General features: G+C 43.0%; 2 protein-coding genes across 3 annotated transcripts in view; one reads left to right on the plus strand and one right to left on the minus strand.

Moving 5' to 3' along the window:
- paxip1 (PAX interacting (with transcription-activation domain) protein 1) overlaps positions 1 to 19259 on the plus strand; it is a 39637-nt gene that overhangs the window by 19339 nt on the left and 1039 nt on the right. Inside the window, exons 9-22 of one of the 2 annotated variants that reach the window (XM_058626395.1) lie at positions 3209 to 4004; positions 7327 to 7421; positions 7599 to 7694; positions 7940 to 8077; positions 9836 to 9957; positions 10294 to 10478; positions 10624 to 10667; positions 11717 to 11784; positions 11887 to 11989; positions 12506 to 12674; positions 13617 to 13717; positions 15846 to 15980; positions 16100 to 16175; positions 18741 to 18863. In XM_058626395.1, coding sequence (XP_058482378.1) covers positions 3209 to 4004; positions 7327 to 7421; positions 7599 to 7694; positions 7940 to 8077; positions 9836 to 9957; positions 10294 to 10478; positions 10624 to 10667; positions 11717 to 11784; positions 11887 to 11989; positions 12506 to 12674; positions 13617 to 13717; positions 15846 to 15980; positions 16100 to 16175; positions 18741 to 18838 — 2226 coding nt within the window. In that variant the 3' untranslated portion in view covers positions 18839 to 18863. Of the gene's footprint in view, positions 1 to 3208; positions 4005 to 7326; positions 7422 to 7598; positions 7695 to 7939; positions 8078 to 9835; positions 9958 to 10293; positions 10479 to 10623; positions 10668 to 11716; positions 11785 to 11886; positions 11990 to 12505; positions 12675 to 13616; positions 13718 to 15845; positions 15981 to 16099; positions 16176 to 18740; positions 18864 to 19259 lie in introns of those variants that run through there. The other variant, XM_058626396.1, reaches the window with a different exon arrangement.
- On the minus strand, positions 101 to 2223 carry LOC131457848 (uncharacterized). Its single transcript, XM_058626397.1, has one exon. The coding sequence runs from the start codon at positions 1924 to 1926 to the stop codon at positions 439 to 441; it is 1488 nt and encodes a 495-aa protein (XP_058482380.1). The 5' UTR covers positions 1927 to 2223; the 3' UTR covers positions 101 to 438.

The raw sequence follows: 19259 nt of genomic DNA on the forward strand, positions 1-19259 counted from the left end.
GCTACAGGAAGCCAGTGAAGGGAGCGGAGGAGAGGTGTAGTGTGGGAGAATTTTGGTAAGTTGAAGACCAGTCGAGCTGCTGCATTCTAGATGAGTTGCAGGGGTCGTATGGCACACGCAGGGAGACCAGCCAGGAGGGAGTTGCAGTAATCCAAGCGTGAGATGACAAGAGCCTGGACCAGAACCTGTGCCGCCTTCTGGGTTAGAAGAGGCCGTATCCTTCTGATGTTGTACAACATGTATCTGCAAGATCGAGCTGTTGCAGCAATGTTGGCAGTGAGGGAGAGATGGTCATCAAGTGTCACACCCAGGTTCCTTGCGGTATGAGACGGAGTTACCACAGAGTTGTCGAGGGTGATGGTTAGGTCTGTGGTGGGAGAGCCCTTTCCTGGGAGAAAAAGAAACTCAGTCTTGTTGAGATTGAGTTTCAGGTGATGGTCAGACATCCACTGAGAGATGTCGGTCAGACAAGCGGAGATCCGTTCTGCTACATTTGTGTCGGAGCTGGGAAAAGAGAGGATGAGTTGGGTGTCGTCGGCATAGCTGTGATAGGAAAAACCATGAGAGAGAATAACAGAACCAAGAGAGTTGGTGTATAGATCCTCTCCAGGTTACTCTGTATGTTCGGTTTTGAAGATAGGACGAGAGTAGGGTAAGTGCAGATCCTGAGACACCTAGTTCTTGAAGGGAGGAAATAAGGATCTGGTGGTTAACTGTGTCAAACGCTGCAGAAAGGTCCAAGAGGATGAGCACAGAGGAGAGAGAGGCAGCCCTGGCAGTGTGGAGTTGCTCAGTGACAGCAAGGAGTGCAGTTTCGGTCGAGTGACCTGCTTTAAAACCAGACTGAAGAGGATCAAGAAGGTTGTTCCGGTGAAGGTAGGAGGAGAGTTGATTAAAGATAGCACGCTCCAGAGTTTTGGAGAGAAAAGGAAGAAGAGAGACAGGTCTGTAGTTATTTACTTCAGACGGGTCAAGGGTGGGTTTTTTAAGGAGGGGGGTCACTCTGGCCTCTTTAAGAGAGTCCGGAAAGCAACCAGATGATAGAGATGTGTTAATGAGGTGGGTGAGGAAAGGCAGAAGATCAGAAGCAATTGACTGAAGAAGGTGAGAGGGGATAGGGTCAAGGGGGCAGGAGGTGGGGCGGGCAGAGGTTATTAGGGAAAGAACTTGATCCTGAGATAGAGGGGTGAAAGAGGATAGAGAAGGAGCTGAATTAGTGGTTGGTAGAGAGGTGAGATCAGGAGGTGGGGTTGAGAAAGAAGAGCGAATGTCATCTACTTTCTTTGTGAAGTAGTTGACAAAGTGAATTGGTAGAAGGGAGGAGGGAGGAGGGGGGGTGGGGGGATCAAGGAGGTTAGAGAAGATCGAGAAAAGTTTTTTGGGGTTAGAGAAAGAGGATTGAATTTTAGTCTGATAGAAAGATTGTTTGGCTGCAGAGATAGAGGCAGTGAGGGTGGAGAGAAGAGAGTGATAGGAAAGCAGGTCGTCAGGGAGTTTTGATTTCCTCCATTTCCTTTCTGCTGCCCGTATCGTGGCTCTCTCAGTACGCACTGAGTCCGACAACCACGGGGCTGGGGAGGACTTACGAACCCGCCGTGAAGTAAGAGGACAGAGAGAGTCAAGAGAGGAGGACAGAGTACAGAGGAATGTGTCTGTGGCAGAGTTGGGATGCATGAGGGAGAAGGAGTCAGCTGAAGGAAGTGCTGATAGAACAGTTGAGGAGAGAGAGGAGGGAGAGAGAGAGCGAATGTTGGTCAAGGTGGTCAAGGTGGTTGCCAGCTTTGTGAGTTGGTGGAGAAGGAGCAAGTGAGAGAGAAAGAGACGAAAGTAGAAATAGTAGATCGGATGACTTCTCTGACTGGATGTTGAAGTCACCAAGAAGAACAAGTGGTGGGCCATTTTCTGGGACGTTTGAGAGGAGGACATCTAGTTCCTCCAAGAAGTGTCCAAATGGGCCTGGTGGACGGTAGATGACAATAATGATTAGTTTGACTGGGTGAGTTACAGTTACAGCATGAAATTCAAACGACTGTGAAGAGAAGTGTGGCAGTGGGTAAAGAGTGAAAGTCCAGTTGGGGTTGATGAGCAGACCTGTCCCACCACCTCTTCCAGTAGATCTGGGTGTGTGGGAGAAGGAGTGGGCGGAGGAGAGAGCTGCAGGGGTGGCTGTGTTGGAGGGTGTTATCCAAGTCTCAGTGAGAGCAAGGAAGTCCAGGCATTGCTCAGTAGCAAAGCCGGAAATGAACTCAGTCTTGCGGGTAGCTGACTGGCAGTTCCACAGGCCCCCTGCGACAAGGTGTTGGATGTGTGTGGAGCGGGTGGGATAGATAAGTGAGGACAGGTTACGGTGATGCTGTGAGTGATTGTGAGGTTTGTAGTATCTATGAGAAGAGACATGAACAGGAATGGAAAAAAGACACATATGTGAAAGGTCGAAAACACTTGCAGACAGGTACTTAGCCCCGTTAGCCTCCTTGTTAGACTCTGTAATTGTTATCTCGTCTCACCTGCCAGGTGTATGGATTGTTGTAATGAAGGTTTGCTGCTCACTAACGTAGACTTTGTCAACAGTATTTGAGAGAAATGTGTCTTTTGTTTGCATGTAGGAAATCTTAAATCTTTTACTTAATGAATACAGTTTTACGTCAGTGTTTGATATTCCTGGATCAGGTTTACATTTTCCAAACAGTGTAACAGTAGGTCAGCAGCCCATGTGACCCTGCCATCTAAAAAAGGTGGACGTTCTCTATGGACATTGGTGCAGGAGAGTGAGCAGTTTGCAAACTTCATTTTCATATTCTTCATTTTTGTAAGATTTTATTTGGTGAACTTGTTGGTGGCTTTTCTTTTTCCTCGTTTCCTTGTGGGTATAATTGTTTACAGTGAGAGCAAACATGCCATGGTCTGTGGTTTTCTAGCACTTTTTCAGTTTTGCTGATATACACGACAGTTTTGCCATTTACACATTCACTCACATTTACATACATATGTGTGTCTGTATTATCAACCGTCTGTCATACCATTCACAAGTTGCTGGCACAGCCATCAGGCAGTACTGAGTAGGAGTCTGTAGCTCATATAACCACGGACACCTGAACTCTGTCATTCATGGCATCTTAACCATTATTGTAGCACAACATGCAGTGACTCATGTATGTCAGTATTTTCTTGACACTAAAATCTCTTTGTTTGACCTCCTTTGGTACAGATCCTCCAGAATCTGACAGCCAATCAGACAAAGTCCCTGGAACAGCAGGCCAATCAGAGTCATGCTCAAATCTCCACCAATACCAACTCTCTTCAGTTCGGTCAGTCTAAAGTGGCCAGCCAGCCACTCACAACAGAGCAGCAGCAACACTTACTGCAGCAGTCCCACCAGGCTGTCCAGCAACAGCATCCGCAGTTACCACAACAAGCCCAAAACCCCATAATGCACCTTCAGCAGCAGCAGCATCAGATGATGCAGCTACATCACCATCAGCAGCAGCAGCAGCAGCAGCAGCAGCCGCAGCCGCCGCCGCCACAGCAGCAGCAGCACCAATCACAGGCTGCACAGCAGCAGCAAGGTTTCCCACAGTTGCCCCAACAGCAGCAACATTTTCTGCAGCAACAGCATATGCACCAACAGGTGTTTTCTCAGCAGCAGCAGCAGCAGCAGCAGCAGCAGAATGCATTCTCCCAGCAGCTGCGGCCTCAGCAGCTCCCACGGCCTGGTTTACAGCAGTTGCAGCAGCAGGCTTTGCAGCAACAGCTCCAACAGTTCCAGCAGCAGCAGCATCTGCAGATGTTGCAGCAACAGCAAAATCAACAGCAGCTACATCTTCAGCAGCAGCAGCAGCAGCAGCAGCATTACATACAACAACACCACATGCAGCAGATGCAGCAGCACATGCAGAACCAGCACCAGCAAGCCCTGCAGCAGCAGACTGTGACAACAGTGCAACCTCAGCTCCAGCAGCCTCCTCACATTTCCCAGCTGTTTGGACATGAGCCAGGACAAGACAGTGAGTATAACCAAACACAATGTTTCCACTGCCTCCCAGTATACAGTAAATAATAACGCTAGAATATCATAGTTATGCTGTTTAAAGGCGACATAGACCGGAAGCTCCAATTAACGCTGCGGTTGTGTGTGTGTATCTGAGTCATTACCTCGTTTATGAAACCCTAAAGTTTCAGAACAAACAGTTCAGCCACTGCTGAGAAAATAGTCTTGTATTGTTTTCCTGGGCTCTGTGAAGCGGATCGGCACTTCCGTAGTTTGATGTCGTCATCAGAAATCCTCACCACTCCTCTCACCACCGTAGCGCCTCCTGGTGCGGCACTAGTCCGGGCACATCCGGTTGCGTACATTCAACCGCAGAAGAAGAAGAACTACTCTCGTTGTAGCTGCTGAGATGCAGAGCATCCACCGTGCCAGAGGGGGAGCTGTGTATCTGAGAGCTGGCCCATCTATTACGTCACTTCCAGGTACCTGGCCAATCACAGGACAGTGGGAAAGCTCTCGTTGGCTGGCCAATCACAACACAGTCCACGTTCTGGGGATGTGGTTTTGGTCTGAAACAGCACGGCTGACGAGAGCGTCAGTGAGGAGATATTTTGATCGGCTCGTTTGCAGCGACTAGTAGGTTTTTAACCATGAAAACAAGTTAATATATGTAAGTAGACCTCCATAACTAACATATATGTGTGATACAAGCATTCGATGTCGCCTTTAAGTCATTTGGCGTGTACAATAATGAGGAATGGAGTTGAAATCAAATCAAATGTATCGTGGTAGAGCCTAAACTCACAAATCACAGTTGGCTTTGGTGGGTTTTACAATCTGAACATACTGTAACTTGCCACTCTCTGTCCTTAGACTCTTGGTTTTACAGCCAGTGCCTAATAATCTCACTGTAACCAACATCAGGTGATGACATGTGGCATGCTGTGTCGTTAACTCCAGCCATGGCAGGTCAACGCTTGATGCTCTGGGCGACCTTTGCTAAATATGGCGGCAACAGCAAAGCTTGTATCATGTAAAACTCCAGCCAATCAGCAGGCAGCTTCCTAAGGCCCGCCCACAAACAAATACCACGACACAAAGAACAAGTGTATTTTCAAACAATTAAATACAACATTTTTGAATGATTAAATCGATGTGTTATAAGTGTCGTTTGGAAGTATTGACACAAATCTAATTCCTCTAATTTCGGATCTCTGTGTTGGGCGTCATGCTCATGACTCCCTTCCAGTGACAACACTCAGTCTGTCAATGGGACATTGTAGTATTTGCTCAGCTCGCGTGGGACCTCGCCACAGCAGGTACTAAGAAAGACCAGGTCCCATCCCGATTGGGAGTCATGCTGGAACTGTATCGTGGAAAGCCATTAGTTGCAATTGTAATGTCATTAAGACTGAGACCAGCCCTGGTATCGGTCAGATATGAAAGTGAGTTTTAAGTTTTGATTTAAATGCCTCAAGAGAGTCAGATTGTCTGACGGCAGCCGGCTGAAGAGACTGTGGGATGGGGTGGGTGGAGTCACCAGCCATCCTGATGGCTCTGCGGGTGAGGCGAGTGGTGTAAATGTCCGTAAGGGAAGGGAGAGAGACACCAATAATCCTCTCAGCTGCTCTCACGGTGCCTCTGTAGAAGGTGTGCACAATGGGGGCCGGGGCTCTGGCTTTTCTCAGTTTGCGGGGGAAGTACAGGCGATGTTGTTACTCCAGGACAGGTGTTCGGTGATGTGCACACCCAGGAACTTGGTGCTGCAGCACGGTCGATAGTGAGTGGAGCATGCTGGGTGTGCACTCTCCTCAAGTCAACAATCTCCTTGGTCTTCTTCAGGTTCAGGCAGAGATGGTTAGGGGGTGGGGTAGCTCAGTGGTTAAGACTGGTACCCTGTATGCAAAAGACTTCATGGTCGCAAGTTCAACTCCACCCCTGGCAGGTTGTAACTCAATTCCCTTGTAAGTCGCTTTGGATAAAAGCGTCTGCTAAATGACATGTAATGGTTGTCCTTGCAGCTCACGCTCAGCCTGCTCACCTCGCTCCTGTAGATTGTCTCATTACCACCACAGTCGTGTCTTCGGCCTCTGAGGACCCCTGTTGCTGGTTTTTATTACTTTAACCAGTGGTCTGTATGCTGGCATTAGCATGACAGTGATGTGGTCTGAGGCCGCGAGGTGGGGGAGGGGTGGGGCTTTGTAGATTCGTCTATGCATAGTGGAAACATTGTCCAAAATATTGTTTGTTTTAGATTCGACAGCGTGTGTGAACTCTCTAAAGACAGATCGTGTACTAGCGTCTTTTCAAATTTTAGTAACTTTTCATTGACAGTAATTGGTAAAAATGTTTCGTCAAACATTTAAATGATGATTTTAGTTAAAAAGTTAACGCAAGAGCGCTAAGAACGATTCTCCGCTTGTGTCAGTTTGTGTCGGTGTTTCGTTGAAGTGTTCGGCTGCTTTCATGAAATCAGAATTGTTCACGTCTTTGTCACGACTTACAATCCTCATCAACGTTGTCAGTTTTTCCTCGCTGAGACGGCTTTTTGGAGCTGCTCTGATTCAGTTTTGGAGAGAATCTGGAATCATGGTGGCGATCTTCCCCAGCTTTGCCCCAGTCAGGGTAGATTTCCCCAAAATCCCTTCACCGTTTAACCAAAAACTGTTTAGCTGATGTCTCGAGCTGAATGTCGATCGGTGTTCGTCAAACCTGGAAATGATGATGTTCTCAAATGTCTTGTTTTGTCCACAAACCAAAATGATTCACTTTTAATGATTTCTTTGTTCTCCAGAGCAAAGAAATGAAGAAAATACTCACATTTAAGAAGCTTAAACAATCAAACAAAGAAATCTTGTTTTAATCATGAAAAAAGCTTCAAACCGATTAATGGATGATCAAAATAGTTGTCGATTAATTTAGTAATCGATTAATAATCGATAAATTGTTTGAGCTCTAGAAACGAGGTATTTCCCAACATTTGATAAAATTGTCCTGTTAATGACGTGGATGTTCTGTGCTATGCTAAATGAGCACAACGTAGCTCACACACTGTGGTTGTTATGTTTACTGTGAGCTGGCAGCAGCTTGGGGGTTAGAGGGAGACTGTGATGTGTAGTCGTGCTACAACCGTGGTTAAATCCTTAATTCCACCTTTGCTCTCGAAGGTCGAGATGGTGACGTGCCATTAACAGTGGCTGTGCCACTGTTAATGAACTTCATTCATTGTGTGGGAAACTACACTTCTAATGATCTGATCTGCAAGGCCAATGAGGTGTTGACCACTGCTTGGTTTGCTTGGACCTTCAGTAACTTATGTTATTGTTTCTTTTTGTCAGTTCCGCAAGATGGCTTCCTGTTGGGTTGTGTATTTGCTGTTGCTGACTACCCAGAACAGATGGCTGATAAACAACTGCTGGCCACCTGGAAGAGGGTAAGACACATGTTGTGATTGTTCATAGAAATATGAGTTGTGTGTTGTTTGAATGTAATATATTCAGTTTCATATGTTTGTGTATATGCTGTATTTAACACTTTGTGTAACAAGATACAAACATAGTAAAAGGAAATGGATGTTGTGGACTAGTTGATGTTTTGTGATCTGCGTCAGGTCATCCAGGCGTGTGGAGGTGCTGTAGACCCCACGCTGACCAGCCGATGCACACATCTGCTGTGTGAGAGCCAAGTCAGTAACATGTATGTACAGGTAAGCATGTCTTTCTCATTTATTTCTCATTCATGTATAAACTTTGCATTGACAGAGATTAGGAGCCTGTAGTATGTTCTTGATAACTTAGTGTTTATCCTTTTGTTTTCTAGCATAGGAAGCTGGTTCACTTCATGTTGTGCTCAATCACAATGGCGTCTAGGGACTCTACAGTATGCCCGCAGTAAATACAATTAGATGGATCTCACTCATTTTGCAGAATTGTGCGTCATTTTCTCTCCTAGGCACTAAGAGAGGGTAAGCGCTGTGTAACAGCTCACTGGCTCAACACTGTACTGAAAAAGAGGAGGATGGCTCCTCCTCATCGCACGTTACATCTGCCCTTCGCCTTTCCTCCTGGAGCCAAACCCTGCTCTCAGCATGTGAGTCCAAGATCCACATCCAATGTTCTGATTGTGAAATGTCATTTTCTGATTTAAAAAAGTTTTTTCCATGTCATCATGTCAGTATCTCCACAGCTCTGATTTGAAAAGATTTTGAAGTGAAGCCTCACTCACTCAGACAGACAGACAGACAGACAGCGGGGCTGGTGGCTACAATTACAGTGCCTATCATAAGTATTCACCTCCTTGGATGTTTTCCCCTTTTATTGCTTTCATAAATCAATCATGGTCAATAAAATGTGGCTTTTTTCACACAAATTTATTGGAAAAAACTCTTTAATGTCAAAGTGAAAACAGATTTCTATAAAATAATGTTAATGAAACAAAATTACATAAAGAAGAAAAGAAAAAAAGAAAATTATTGTTTGTATAATTTTTCACCCCCTTCAAGTCAGCATTTAGTAGATGCACCTTTGTCTGCAGTAACAGCTCTGAGTCTGTGTGGATACGTCTCAGTCAGTCTTGTACATCTGCACACTGCAATTTTGCTCCATTCTTCTTTTCAAAACTGCTCCAGCTCTGTCAGGTTGCGTGGGTATCGGACATGAACAGCCCTTTTCAAGTCCAGCCACAAATTCTCTGTAGGATTGAGGTCTGGGCTTTGACTCGGCCACTTCAGAACATTTACCTGGTTCTTTTTAAACCATTCCTGTGTAGCTTTTGCAGTATGCTTTGGATCATTGTCTTGCTGGAAAATAAATCTTCTCCCAAGTCGTAGTTCTCTTGCAGACTGAATAAGATTGTCCCCCAGGATTTCTATCTTTACAAGCCTTCCAGGGCCGGCTGCTGAGAAACATCCCCACAGCATGATGCTACCACCACCATGCTTCACAGTGGGGATGGTGTGTTTTTGGTGATGTGGAGTGTTTGGTTTCCGCCAAACATAACGTCTTGTCTGATGGCCAAAAAGCTTAATTTTGGTCTCATTAGACCAAAGAATCTTCTTCCACTTGACCATGGAGTCTTCCACATGCCTTTTGGTGAACTCTAGTCGAGATCTAATATGAATTTTCTTCAACAGTGAAGAACCCGGCAGCAATTGCTATATGCACAGTCTCTCCCATCTCAGCAGCTGAAGCTTGTAACTCCTTCAGAGTAGTCGTAGGGGTCTTGGTGGCTTCTCTCACTAGTCTCCTACTTGCATGGTCACTCAGTTTATGATTGATTTCACTGAACTCCGGGGGATGTTCAATGTCTTGGAAATGTTTTGGTATCCATCCCCTGAATTGTACTTTTCAATAACCCTTTCCCTGAGTTGCTTGGAGTGTTCTTCTGTCTTCATGGTGTAATGGTAGCCAGGAATACTGATCAACCAGTCTCTGGACCCTTCACGCACAGGTGTTTTATACCTCAATCACTTGAGACACACCCACACCACTCAGGTGATCTTCATTTCACTAATTGTGAGACTATTGGCAACAATTGGATGGACCTCTATTGAATTAGACCACTAAATTAAATTTTCACTTTGACATTAAAGAGTTTTTTCCAATAAATTTGTGTGTGAAAAAAGCCGAATTGTATTGACCATGATTGATTTATGAAAGCAATAGAAGGGTAAAACATCCAAGGGGTGAATACTTATGATAGGCACTGTATATAATGTTTGCACGTTGAACCATCTGTGATTCAGTATTATGACAGAATCATTAGTGCCTCTTAAATGTTGTGATGATGCTTCTCACACGTTCCCACCTGCGCTTTATCGTAACATACTTTACTGTCTTTTTCTCTCAGATCATATCAGTGACAGGTTTTGTGGACGCAGACAGAGATGACCTGAAGTTGATGGCCTACCTGGCTGGTGCCAGATACACTGGATATCTGTGTCGTAGTAATACCGTCCTCATCTGTAAAGAGTAAGACTGTTTATGTATAATATACAACATTCTGAACTTACAGAAGTCGATATTGGAGTGATGCTTTCTTCTTTAGGATACTTGTGGAAGAATGGGGCACTAATCCAAACACACAGCACTCCCCTTAAACATCACTAACTTAGTGTTACAGTGTAGTAAAAGTGTTACAGTACACTGTAATGGTCCCACCAGGCAGCTGAGGTGTTTATAATGAGTTTTAGAGAGTCGCCTCTCTGTCGTATACAGCTATGAAGGCAAAGTGCTTAGTAAAAGGAAGACTTCAGTATTCAATAAACTTGAGCGAGTGTTTGTGATGTCTCACTCATCTCTTTTCAGACCTTGTGGACTTAAATATGAGAAGGCCAAAGAGTGGAAAATCCCATGTGTGAATGCACAGTGGCTGTGTGATATACTGCTGGGCAACTTTGAAGCACTGAGACAGATTCAACACAGCAAATACTCCATCTACACACAGTCTGAACCCCTGATGCCGAATCCACAGCTGGTCCAGAACCTGCTGGGTAAGTTCAGCTCATAATGTGATCTTTCAAACAGACTTATATTGGCACAGTGTTATTTGAATGTAACGGTTGCGTGTTCATAAAAACATCCATACGGTGTATTAAATGTAATCAGTAAATGAAAGTGTCCGTCTTTCTTCTTCAGCTTCTTGGAGAACCCCAATCAAAGTATCTCCTGAATCCTTGGCGGTAAGTTTGCTGAGATGACCACAACAGTGGGCTTTGCACTTTTCTATTTCTAGACCTTTACATGAGGTCTGGTTGCTAGCTGACGGCTAATTCTAGGTCCTGTCAATGACAATTTGATTAAGATGGTTAGATAAGACAAATAGATTTTGATACATAATAGGGTAGAAGGAAAGAAAGGCTTAAAAAATAAGTGATAAAATGTAAAGAGGGTGTGTGCCTTAACATGTCAGAGACCCTGTTTACACCTGGTATTAACATCCATATCCATCCTGATTGAAACGATCACATTCAGATGTCTGAATGCTCACAGTCTGTCTCTGATCAGCTGCTGTTTTGTTGTATTTCTTAATATGAAGCAGATTGTCACGTGCCTCTCTCACAGTGTTTGCCAGAGATCAACCAATCGTGCATTTTTAAAGGCCAATAAAATATCACAACTATTCAAGAGTCAAAAGAAATGTGCAGTAACAACAATCATTCAAAAATGTAAACAAAATAAAAGCTGAACAGCATTTTTTAAACAATAGCACTATATAATGTGCGATGTGTGTTTCCATACCTCTCCAATGACTACTTCATTAATTGTGCATCTATTGGCCGCGTAAGTAAGTAGTAAGAGTAGTAGTAAGAGTTCGTCCATGGCAGTTTGTCGTAAGATGCCTTCCCAGAGCTGATAATCAGTCGGCCACTGGTACCTACATACTGCACATACTGCACATGCAAGTGAGTGGAACGGTTCGGTTTGGTACAGTGTGGTACGTGTTTTTTTTGTGTTTCCAGAAAAGTACCAAAATCACGTCACTGATTTAAATATTCCATGGAAGTCGAGGCAAGCTCCCGTAGTCTATTCTCACACAAAGCCCTTGTTAAGACAAAGGGCTACAAACAGAGCTGCTGGATGAGATCTGGTGTTAGTGTAGTCTTCATCCTGACCCTGACACTTTGATAATTATCTCGTATTTTACATTTAAAAAAAGAGAGGGGGAGCTGCAGTGTTTGTCCTGTGTCGCAGGCTCATCTGATCTCAATGTGTGTGTTTTTATGTGCAGCACATTCAACTGTTGCAGAAACAAAGGATCACAGACTCCACCAACCAGCCTGCGAACAAGAGGGCCAGGTGAGTTTAACACATCTGTGGACACGAGTGCCCACGTCAGCTGTCCGGACGAGCAGTGTAAAAGTAACTCATGTCACTCAAAGTGTGACTGTTTGTGTGCAGAGTGGAGGCGATCAGGTCCCCCAGTAAGCTGCTCCCTCCAGAGTCCACCCCACGAGTCATGTTTACCGGCTTTGAGCCCGCACAAGTACAGCAGTACACAGAGGTGAGCAGCTGATATTCATGGAACATATTAATGCGTGTTGCAGACCAGGATAGAGTTCAGCAGCTGAGATTCAAACACAACACAGGTGCAGCAGAAAAAGAGAAAGCATGTAGAAATGTAGTCGAGAGCACTGCTACAATAAAAGTTCACAGGTCAACCAGGAGAAATCAAACTCCTGGTTTTACGCATTGATTTCCTGTGTCACTGTTTTTCTTTGACCTCACTCAGAACTGCTGTCTACATCCTTCCTGAGTGACCACATGCTGACATTAATTGTCTGAATACATCCCACCAAGTCCACCAATGCTAATGACCTCTGACCCACTGTTTTTTGCTACCACTAGATTATAACACTAATAACTAGACGTTATTGCTCTTTTTTAATGGTTCAAATCTTATCTAGTGCACACGCACACTGAAACTCATGTAGTATGAACTTGGCTTAAGTCAGCGAAAGCTTTGCGACAATGATCCGCTGAGAGATGTTGCCTTTGCTTGGCTCCTCCTCCTCTGTAGAGGTTACATTCTTTAGGTGGTGAAGTAGCAGACAGCAGTCGGACTGTAACTCACCTGGTGGCCTGTAAGGTGACGCGCACCGTCAAGTTCCTGATTGCCATGTCTGTGGTCAAACACATCGTCAGCCCAGAGTGGCTGGAGGAGAGCTGGAGGAACCAGAAGTTTGTGGGTATGTGTGTGTGTGTGTGTTTGTGTATGTACACATGCTCATATACAGTACATATACATGCATTCAGTGAGTATCTATTCAGGTGAAAACAATACATATTGACTGAAAACGTCCTCCTGATATGATTAACTTGCCTCAATGTGATGTAATCATTTTGCCATTTTAAATGTAATAAAGACTGTAAGTAACTCTCTAAAAGGTTTTTAACAACAGATTATTGCTACCTGTATGCTTTTATTTGTCGTTTCCGCCTTTTTATTACATGCTTTTATTTTGGTACTCTTGGGCCAGAAGTAGAGGCTGTGCATCTAATAGCGAACAAATGAATTGATTACGCACGGAGCAGACGATAACACAGGACCATGGATATATGATAAGAACTGGATAGAGCTCCGCCCCTTTGTTCAGTGCATGTGCCAAAAAAGTTTCTGACCTCTGCGTTTATTTCCTGGTTGTGTGGCCCTTAGAGCATGTGCAGTAGTGTAACTCCCATAATGCTTCTGGGCTCTGTGAACGAGCCGTCCGTATTCAGTATTCACTGATAAACTGTATGCTAATCATCAAGAATGTTTGTCTGTCACAAAACTCAGGGATTTTATATATTATTGTCCAAGAAAATAATGACAACATGAAGTACTTTTATGATGATTAAAAGAACAATTCCATTGAATATTAACCATGAGTATGATTTGAGTCTCTTTGCTATGTTTAAATTTATAACTGTTTTTGTAGGTGGTTTACATATAGAGCTATCTTATTGTTATTATGACAATTTATGGTAAATATAATAATCATAAAATACTAAAATAAAGTCAGGCCAGAAAACCCGCAGACTCACGATCATACTAGAAATGTAAAGTAATATTTGCATGTGTATATATATAAAGTAATTCATATTTGAATGTGTCTCATTGTGATGTTCTGTGTGTGTGTTTATTACAGAGGAGAACACGTACTCTCTGAGGGATGCTGAGGCTGAGGTGTTGTTTGGCTTCAGTCTGGAAGAATCTCTAAAGAGAGCCCACAGTGCGCCGCTCTTCAAGGTCAGACAGCGAGCCTCTAACACACACAGTGTTTCCATGTTTCCACCAGGAATGAAGGACTTAATCAGGAGTTTTACCACACCGTGTAAAACCTCCTCACATTAAGAGTGGAGCAGCTGGGCTCACGACTTTAGCAGCACAACTTGAATATCCGTGTTTACTCTTATTGATGAACTTTATAAATATTGAGCTGGTGCTTTTGTGTGGATTTTTGCATCTACATTGAGCAAAAGTACAATGTTTGCTTGGGAGAGTGGGGGGAGGAAGTCTTTAGTGAATGACTCCTGAAACACTTTTTGCAGAATTGAAGTAAGTTTATCTGTAAAGTTTAAAACCAGTACAAAAACCACCCCTGCAGTCCTCCCACTTTGCCTCTAAAACTTCCCCCAATTCAATCTCCAGATGTCATGTAGCGTTTAGTTGATGTGGATTCCGAGGTATACAATTTAGACACTATTAATTCCTATTGGATCTGTTACTAGATGTTGCTGTTTATTTATTTATTCCTGTTTTTATATCCTGTCCTGTAGCGTCCCTGAGGCATGCAGTGGGGTTGTCTGCATGCCTTCGCTATGCACAGAAGGTTATTTATTTATGTAATTATTATTATTTTTATTCTTATTTATTTGTTTTTGAACACATTTTTTTGTTTTGAAACTTATCACAGTGTTTCAAAATGATATTAGGAAGAAGGTGTTTTATAGTCATTTGTATATTCATGTGTGGGTGGAACAGGGGCGTGTTGTGTTACTCATTCACCTCCGCTCACTTTCACGTTTGATGGGATGTAGAAAGAAAAGGTGCGCGGGCCTCGGCATACGCACGGTTTTCAAATTGTGTGCGTACGCCGTCGTTTAGTATGAAAGCTGCGCACTCTTTTATACACGAGGACACCTGGTGATGTTCCTGGAAGCTCATTCGTTTCCAGAAATATTGTCCAATCTTTTTATTTAAAAAGAAGTAAGTATTTGCTGACATCTGAATCATTTAGTGATGATGTATTCCATCTTTGATTGGTCTTATTAGTTATCTTTAGTGAAACTGGTGCATGGTCACTAATGGTGACAGGGTGGATCTGTGTCTGATGTCTGATAGACTTGAGCTGTTGATCAGAAAGGAATAGCAGTTGTGTATAGGTGAGAAGAAGCAGGTGTGTTCTCTGTCAGACCATCATCACTCATGTATCGTCTCAGTGTCCGCGTTGTTCCCGCGTTACTGAGCCTATCAAGTTCTGGGTTGGTTGCCATGTTGAAGTCCCCTCCCACTATGAGTATGAGTGACAGTGAGGAGAAGAAAGTGTGGAAAAAAAAGGAGTCAACATTTGAACCATATATGTTAGATATACTGTATATATAGATATAGATATATATGTCTGTGTTATTAATCGATAAGTGAAGTATTATAAATCTACCTTCTGGGTCAATCATCGTGTTTTCATGTTTGATCATGACGGCGACTCCTCTGAGTATATGTGGGGAAATTGTGATGAAGTGAACTAGAGCTGAAACGAACGGATTAAAACAAGATTTCTGATTGTTTTAGCTTCTTAAATGTCAGTATTTTCTTCATTTCTTTGCTCTGGAGAACAAAGAAATCATGAAAAGTGAATCATTTTGGTTTGTGGACAAAACAAGACATTTGAGAACATCATCATTTCCAGGTTTGACGAACACGATCAACATTTTTTTACGATTTTCTGACATTTAATGGACCGAACGATTAATCGAGAAAATAATCGACAGATTAATCGATTATGAAAATAATGGTTAGTTAGAACTGGTCGGTGAGTCTCTTGTAGTAAGACCATGTCTGGACTTGGTATTTAGGACTTTTAGGTGGTTGAGAACTTTATGTCTTTTGTACTTGGAGACGATTCCATGCACATTCCAAGTAACAAGACTGAGTGTATTCACGTTATCACCATATTTAGCGAGTGTGGGAGTTGGTGCTGTTTTTTTGACTCTTTTGGGTGAGCCTGCTGTTCTTTAGCGCCTGTGATGGAATATCCCGGTTTGCCGACGAGGCCAACAGGTCTTCATTTCACATAAATAAATGATAATTCATTCATTCATTTTTGGTTTTGAATTCCCGCTGTGCCTGTCCCTCATCCATCATCTCTCTGATGCAGGAAAAATACTTCTATCTCACGCCGGGTATTTGCCCCAGCCTCAGTACCATGAAGTCCATCCTGGAGAGTGCCGGTGGAAAGCTTCTGGCCAAACAACCGACCTACAGAAAGATCATGGAGCACAGACAGAACAAGGTCCTGACAATGATTCTTTAATGAATCTTTAACGCCTTAAATGAATATAATACCGATGAAACAACTTCTATTGACTGGCTGCTGTTTTATTTATTTATCACAAACATCTTGTTTTGCAGAACCTTCCAGAGATCGTCTTGATTTCCTGTGACAATGACCTTCATCTCTGCAGGGAATTCTTTTTAAAGAACATTGGTAAGTTTCTCACACACACACTGTATTGCTGTAACATAAGTGTTGATAGCAGAGGGCAGACTGTAAAACTCATCCATGTTTACGTTCTGTTTCTGTAGGGCTTAGAACAGGGGTGCTCACACTTTTTCAGCATGCGAGCTACTTATAAAATGACCAAGTCTAAATGATCTACCTACTACAAAAATGCAAAACATATATTTATTTATAAATATATTGAGAATTCTTTATATGTACAATGTATGTTGATGTACCTTGCATAACCACATGAGCCCATATTGCACAACACAACACAATTAACTATGTACATTTTTTGTCATTACCTGACTTTACTCTGATGACTTGCACTGAATGGAATCAGCACAGTAGCTGCTGACAGCCAGCCTCAAGCACACTAACAAATGATCATCAAACGCACTTCGAAAATGTCATCGTGAACAAAAGCCATCCTCCCATTCTGTATGAAAGTGATACGTTTTTGTCTTTTAACTTGGTCCAGCTCCCCCACTCATTTTTATACCCTTTCTTAAGTTTAAGAGAAAAATTGGAGGTAACTCGCTAGCTATCTTGTTAGTTTTGCTGCTGCACTTAGCGCCGTTGTTTGCGCATGCGCAGTGACCTAAGTGTCAGAAAAAGTCAGATGTCAGCTGACTGGCTGCCCTGTATATCAATCAAGTGACAGGATGGATGATAGGCTGAAGTCTATTTTTTTTTAACGTTATGCGATCTACCCACGCTACCTTTGCGATCGACTGGTAGATCGCGATCGACGTACTGAGCACCCCTGGCTTAGAAGATGAATACATTAAAAATAATAAGCTGATCATTAATGAATCATTCAACTTTTAAATTGGTTGTGAGCAATAATTGTTAATAGTGAGGGTGAGTATTTCAAGCAATGCTCCATATTAGGATGAAAGGGTTGCCTGAGTTAACGGTGGTAGTTCCGTCCTCATGATGCCCGCAGCAGTGTCCTGTGCTTTGCTACAGGCGCGTAGCGTAGCTTATATTGTTGTCATGAAACATGAGGCGCGTCGACAGGAAGTTCACTGTGTTACAGACACTGTCATGTAATCCATTGATTTCAACAATGTTACTCTATTCTGAATACCATCTCATTTAACTTTAACTGAATACAGTTGTTTATAATTAGCATTCTAAATACGTAACTGTGGTACATTTAGTCCATTACAGTAGCCAACACATGTAGTGATGATTAGGTCCGGCCTACAGTTAGATAAATATCTAATGTGTGTGTGTGTGTGTGTGTGTGTGTGTGTGTGTGTGTGTGTGTGTTAAGGGTTATCCCCAGGGTCCCCCCAATAACCCTGGGGATATAAAGGCTTAACTGACTTAACGTCAGCGTTATGTCGGAGCACTGTCGTACTCATTGTTTACTTCTGACGACTTTTTCTTCTTCTTCTTTCTTACCCCCAGTGTAAATAAATACAATTTATTTGGGGTGGAGCTGAGTGTATGTTACTAATGTGCTGAAGGAGCATTTTACTATGAGAAAGCAGTGCAGTGTTTTTGTAATCAGCGAAAAACTTTTATACCAGCACTTTGTTTCTAAGCCATGTAACACACAGTGACACAAAACGGCAGAGCAACATAACGCAGACAAGTTATCTTACTGTGTTTATATGACATGTTTGTAGTCGAGCTGTGATATGAAAACTGTTGCTGGCAAACTTTGCATTTGACTTTTTTATCACCATCTATTTTTGTAAAATGCTGCCACACTGTCTTTGACGTCTGTGACATGGATGTTAGAGGACGACTGACTAGCACAACATGAAATAAAACCACCAGACGTTCTGTAGTCTTTCTGTGGGTTGGGCTAATCCAAAATACTGAAAACTAGGGGGTGATCTCTGAAGACACGCTGTGATCTGTGGAACAGGGGTGCTCTGAAAACACCCCCATTAGCACTTGGTACATTCCTCCAGAGGAAATCAAATTAACCATAGACTGTATGAAATGAACACGGAAGAAAGACGACTTATCAGAATTTGAGTCGAACCAGAACGTATGGACTGATTAATGGACCAGTCGACTGGGACTTAACAGCCCTAATGTATACAAATCAAGATCTTCTTTGAAAGTTTCTAGTCAGATGAGATCTCACAGTTCACAGTCATCCATAGTGCATCAGTGATGTGTTTATTTACAATTCACACAAGAAATTGACACATCCAGATGACAATTAATTCATTTTCCTACCTTAGCTCCATTGTAGGTGAGTATGTGAAGGACAGATGTGTGTGTGTGTGTGATTGTGTGTGTGTGAGCGATACAGCAGATTAGTGCCATACACACATCCAGTGTAAAAGCAGCCTGACAAAGCAAGAGCTTGCAGTCTCCTTGTTCTCTGCTTTTGTTGACAAATTGCCATTACAAATGGTCACTGAATGGAATGCTATAAAATGCACAGCATTGCCTCCGCAGTACTGATGCTCTCATGTTGCTGGTTAGTATAAAGTGACATTTAAAACCAGTTTAACTGTGTCTGTAAAAACTGATTGAAATAATAACATGTCCTAATTGTCCTTGTTTGTGTTGTCACAGATGTACACAACGCAGAGTTCATCCTCACAGGGATTCTCACCCAGAAACTGGACTATGACTCATATCCTTTACAGCTGATGATGATTCAGGACACCTAGCTTTGAACTCAACTGTTTTTCTGCACAAAGATATCAAACCATTGAATACAACATACATGTATGTTCATTCATCTCAGTTTAGAGGCCAAACATAACACATGATTTCAAGTTGCATTGTTACATTGTCAAGGTTTAAATAAAGAACTATAATAGATGTTACCATGTGATACGGTTTAAACACAAACACTGAAGCGTGTCCTCCTCTGTTATCCTCCTGTGTCCTCCTCTGTTCTCTTCTGTGTCCTCCTCTGTTGTCCTCTGTTATCCTCCTGTGTCCTCCTCTGTCCTCTGTGTCCTCCTCTGTTCTCCTCTGTTCTCTTCTGTGTCCTCCTCTGTGTCCTCCCCTGTAGTCCTCTGTGTCCTCCTCTGTTCTGCTCTGTGTCCTCCTCTGTTCTCTGTGTCCTCCTCTGTTCTCTTCTGT

The sequence above is a fragment of the Solea solea genome, chromosome 1 (genome assembly GCF_958295425.1).
Source record: "Solea solea chromosome 1, fSolSol10.1, whole genome shotgun sequence".
In the NCBI taxonomy this organism is placed as follows: Eukaryota; Metazoa; Chordata; class Actinopteri; order Pleuronectiformes; family Soleidae; genus Solea; species Solea solea.